The 4,487-nt window shown below is 45.1% G+C and overlaps 1 protein-coding gene across 1 annotated transcript in view; it reads right to left on the bottom strand.

The window, feature by feature from the left end:
• Positions 1-3: 3 nt before the first annotated feature.
• Positions 4-4,487, bottom strand: part of LOC311119427 (transmembrane protease serine 6-like) — a gene marked incomplete at its 3' end in the record, with an annotated part of 12,651 nt that continues 8,167 nt past the window's right edge. Inside the window, exons 12-13 of the mRNA XM_084194121.1 lie at positions 4,303-4,401; positions 4-167 (exon numbers count right to left, since the gene is read on the bottom strand). Of these exons, the coding sequence (XP_084050247.1) occupies positions 4-167; positions 4,303-4,401 (263 nt within the window). The remainder of the gene's footprint in view (positions 168-4,302; positions 4,402-4,487) is intronic.

Genomic DNA, 4,487 nt, shown 5'->3' with positions numbered 1-4,487 from the left:
CACACACACATTATGTATCAATACACTGCAAACCTGCACACACACACAGTTACCCTCTGTGCAGTTCTCTTCATCCATGGCCTCAAGGCAGTCTGGGTGCTGGTCACACACCTTGTAGTAGTCCACACACTGACTGTCCTCTGGACACTGGTATTGGGCAATACACACTGGGACATACACACACACACACACACACACACACAACACACACACACACACACACACACACACACACACACACACACACACACAACACACACACACACATACAACACACACCACACACACAAACACTCACACACAACACACACACATAACACACACACACACAACACACACATAACACACACACACAACACACACACACACACACACATAACACACACACAACACACACACAAAACACACACAACACACACATAACACACACACACACACATAACAAACACACAACACACACACACACATTGAGTGTCAATCAATCAGCCATTTGGTGCTAATGATGTATGCTATACAGCCCGATGATTATCCCTAACTTGAAATAGGTAATTTTGACATTTTTATAATGACTCATATTTTCTTTAAATTTGTGAATGTTCCTCTCATCTCACTAGATGTCATTGAGAAATGTCTGAAAACAGGATTTGGCCTTTTGAACAAGTTAGCTCCTTCGCACCTCCCCCTATACACGCGGAGACCGACTCAATTGATGACTCTAGCGATGCTATCTCTTTCATAGTTACCCAACGCTTAGGGTTACCTCCACTTTACTCATATCCTTCCATATCCTTGTCTGTACATAATGCCCTGAATCTTTTCTATAACACCCGGAAATCTGCCCCCTTTATTCTATGTACCCAACGCACTAGAAGACCAGTTCTTAAAGCCTTTAGCCGTATCCTTATTCTAGTCCTCCTCTGTTCCTCTGGTGATGTAGAGGTTAACCCAGGCCCTGCAGCCCTCAGTATCACTCCTACTCCCCAGGCGCTATCATTTGATGACTTCTGTAATCGCAAAAGTCTTGGTTTCTTGCACATAAATATCAGAAGTCTACTTCCTAAGTTTGAGTTATTCACTGCGTTAGCACACTCTGCCAACCCTGATGTTCTAGCAGTGTCTGAATCCTGGCTCAGGAAGGCCACCAAAAATTCTGAAATTTCCATCCCCAACTATAACATTTTCCGTCTAGATAGAACTGCCAAAGGGGGTGGAGTTGCAATCTACTGTAGAGATAGCCTGCAGAGCTCTATCATACTATCCAGGTCTGTGCCCAAACAGTTTGAGCTTCTACTTCTAAAAATCCACCTTTCCAGAAATAAGTCTCTCACTGTTGCCGCTTGCTACAGACCCCCCTCAGCCCCCAGCTGTGCCCTGGACACCATATGTGAATTGATTGCCCCCCATTTATCCTCAGAGTTTGTACTGCTTGGTGACCTAAATTGGGATATGCTTAATACCCCAGCCATCCTACAATCCAAGCTAGATGCCCTCAACCTCACGCAAATTATCAACGAACCTACCAGGTACAACCCTAAATCCGTAAACATGGGTACCCTCATAGATATCATCCTGACTAACATACCCTCTAAATACACCTCAGCTGTCTTCAACCAGGATCTCAGCGATCACTGCCTTATTGCCTGCGTCCGTAACGGGTCCGCGGTCAAACGACCACCCCTCATCACTGTCAAACGCTCCCTAAAACACTTTAGCGAGGAGGCCTTCCTAATTGACCTGGCCCAGGTATCCTGGATGGATATAGATCTCATTCCGTCAGTAGAGGATGCCTGGTTGTTCCTTAAAAGTAATTTCCTCTCAATCTTAAATAAACATGCCCCATTCAAAAAATACAGAACTAAGAACCGATATAGCCCCTGGTTCTCCTCAGACTTGACTGCCCTTGACCAGCACAAAAACATCCTGTGGCGTACAGCATTAGCATCAAATAGCCCCCGCGATATGCAACTTTTCAGGGAAGTTAGGAACCAATATACACAAGCAGTCAGGAAAGCAAAGGCTAACTTTTTCAAACAGAAATTTGCATCCTGTAGCACTAACTCCAAAAAGTTTTGGGACACTGTAAAGTCCATGGAGAATAAGAGCACTTCCTCCCAGCTGCCCACTGCACTGAGGCTAGGAAACACTATCACCACCGATAAATCTACAATAATCGAGAATTTCAACAAGCATTTTGCTACAGCTGGCCATGCTTTCCATCTGGCTACCACTAACCCGGCCACCAACTCTGCACCCTCTGCTGCAACTTGCCCATGCCCCCCCCGCTTCTCCTTCACACAAATTCAGACAGCTGATGTTTTGAAAGCGCTGCAAAATCTGGACCCCTACAAATCAGCTGGGCTAGACAATCTGGACCCTTTCTTTCTAAAACTAGCCGCTGAAATTGTCGCTACCCCTATTACTAGTCTGTTTAACCTCTCTTTCATAACGTCTGAGATCCCCAGAGATTGGAAAGCTGCCGCGGTCATCCCCCTCTTCAAAGGGGGTGACACTCTAGATCCAAACTGCTACAGACCTATATCCATCCTGCCCTGCCTTTCGAAAGTATTCGAAAGCCAAGTTAACAAACAGATCATCGACCATTTCGAATACCACCGTACCTTCTCCGCTATGCAATCCGGTTTCCGAGCTGGTCACGGGTGCACTTCAGCCACGCTCAAGGTCCTAAACGATATTATAACCGCGATTGATAATAGACAGTACTGTGCAGCCGTCTTCATTGACCTGGCCAAGGCTTTCGACTCTGTCAACCACCGCATTCTTATTGGCAGACTAAATAGCCTTGGTTTCTCAAATGACTGCCTCGCCTGGTTCACCAACTACTTCTCAGATAGAGTTCAGTGTGTCAAATCGGAGGGCCTGTTGTCTGGACCTATGGCAGTCTCTATGGGGGTGCCACAGGGTTCAATTCTTGGGCCGACACTTTTCTCCGTGTATATCAATGATGTCGCTCTTGCTGCTGGTGACTCTCAGATTCACCTCTACGCAGACGACACCATTTTGTATACATCTGGCCCTTCATTGGACACTGTGTTAACAAACCTCCAAACGAGCTTCAATGCCATACAACAATCCTTCAGTAGCCTCCAACTGCTCTTAAACACTAGTAAAACTAAATGCATGCTTTTCAATCGAACGCTGCTGGCACCCGCCCACCCGACTAGAATCACCACTCTCGACGGGTCTGACCTAGAGTATGTGGACAACTACAAATACCTAGGTGTCTGGTTAGACTGTAAACTCAACTTCCAGACTCACATAAAGAATCTCCAATCCAAAGTTAAATCTAGAATCGGCTTCCTATTTCGCAATAAAGCCTCCTTCACTCATGCTGCCAAACATGCCCTCGTAAAACTGACTATCCTACCGATCCTTGACTTCGGCGATGTAATTTACAAAATAGCCTCCAACACTCTACTCAGCAAATTGGATGTAGTCTATCACAGTGCCATCCGTTTTGTCTCCAAAGCCCCATACACTACCCACCACTGTGACCTGTACGCTCTTGTTGGCTGGTCCTCACTACATGTTCGTCGTCAAACCCACTGGCTCCAGGCCATCTATAAATCACTGCTAGGCAAATCCCCGCCTTATCTTAGCTCATTGGTCACCATAGCAGCACCCACCCGTAGTCTGCGCTCCAGCAGGTATATCTCACTGGTCATTCCCAAAGCCAACACCTCCTTTGGCCGCCATTCCTTCCAGTTCTCTGCTGCCAATGACTGGAACGAATTGCAAAAATCTCTGAAGCTGGAGACTCTTATCTCCCTCAATAACTTTAAGCATCAGTTGTCAGAGCACCTTACCGATCACTGCACCTGTACACAGCCCATCCGAAATTAGCCCACCCAACTACCTCATCCCTATATTGTTATTTATTTTGCTCTTTTGCACCCCAGTATCTCTATTTGCACATAATCTCTTGCACATCTAGCATTCCAGTGTTAATACTATTGTAATTATTCTGCACTATAGCCTATTTATTGCCTTACCTCCATAACTTGCTACATTTGCACACACTGTATATATATTTTCTGTTGTATTTCTGACTTTATGTTTTTTTTTACCCCATATGTAACTCTGTTGTTTTTATTGCACTACTTTGCTTTATCTTGGCCAGGTCGCAGTTGTAAATGAGAACCTGTTCTCAACTGGCTTACCTGGTTAAATAAAGGTGAAATAAATAAAAAAAAAAAAAAAAAACTAGGCTCAATGAAATGGAAATGCGTTATAAATATTTCACAATTTAAATCTTATGAATGTGTTTTAGGTTGGTGAACTTACCACAGTTCCTCTCGTCCAGTCCGTTGGGGCAGTCTTTGATGCCGTCACAGGCAGCAACACACAGGCCATTTAGTGTACACAGGAACTGACCAGGACAGGCTGGAACACACAGACCATTTAGTGTACACAGGAACTGACCAGGACAGGCTGGAACACACAGACAATTTAGTGTACACAGGAACTGA

Source organism: Coregonus lavaretus (assembly GCF_964263955.1).
Source record: "Coregonus lavaretus genome assembly, contig: HAP1_SCAFFOLD_7389, whole genome shotgun sequence".
NCBI classification, from domain to species: Eukaryota; Metazoa; Chordata; class Actinopteri; order Salmoniformes; family Salmonidae; genus Coregonus; species Coregonus lavaretus.
Note: the sequence above shows the minus strand (reverse complement) of the source record. Positions and strands in the feature narration are given on the sequence as shown.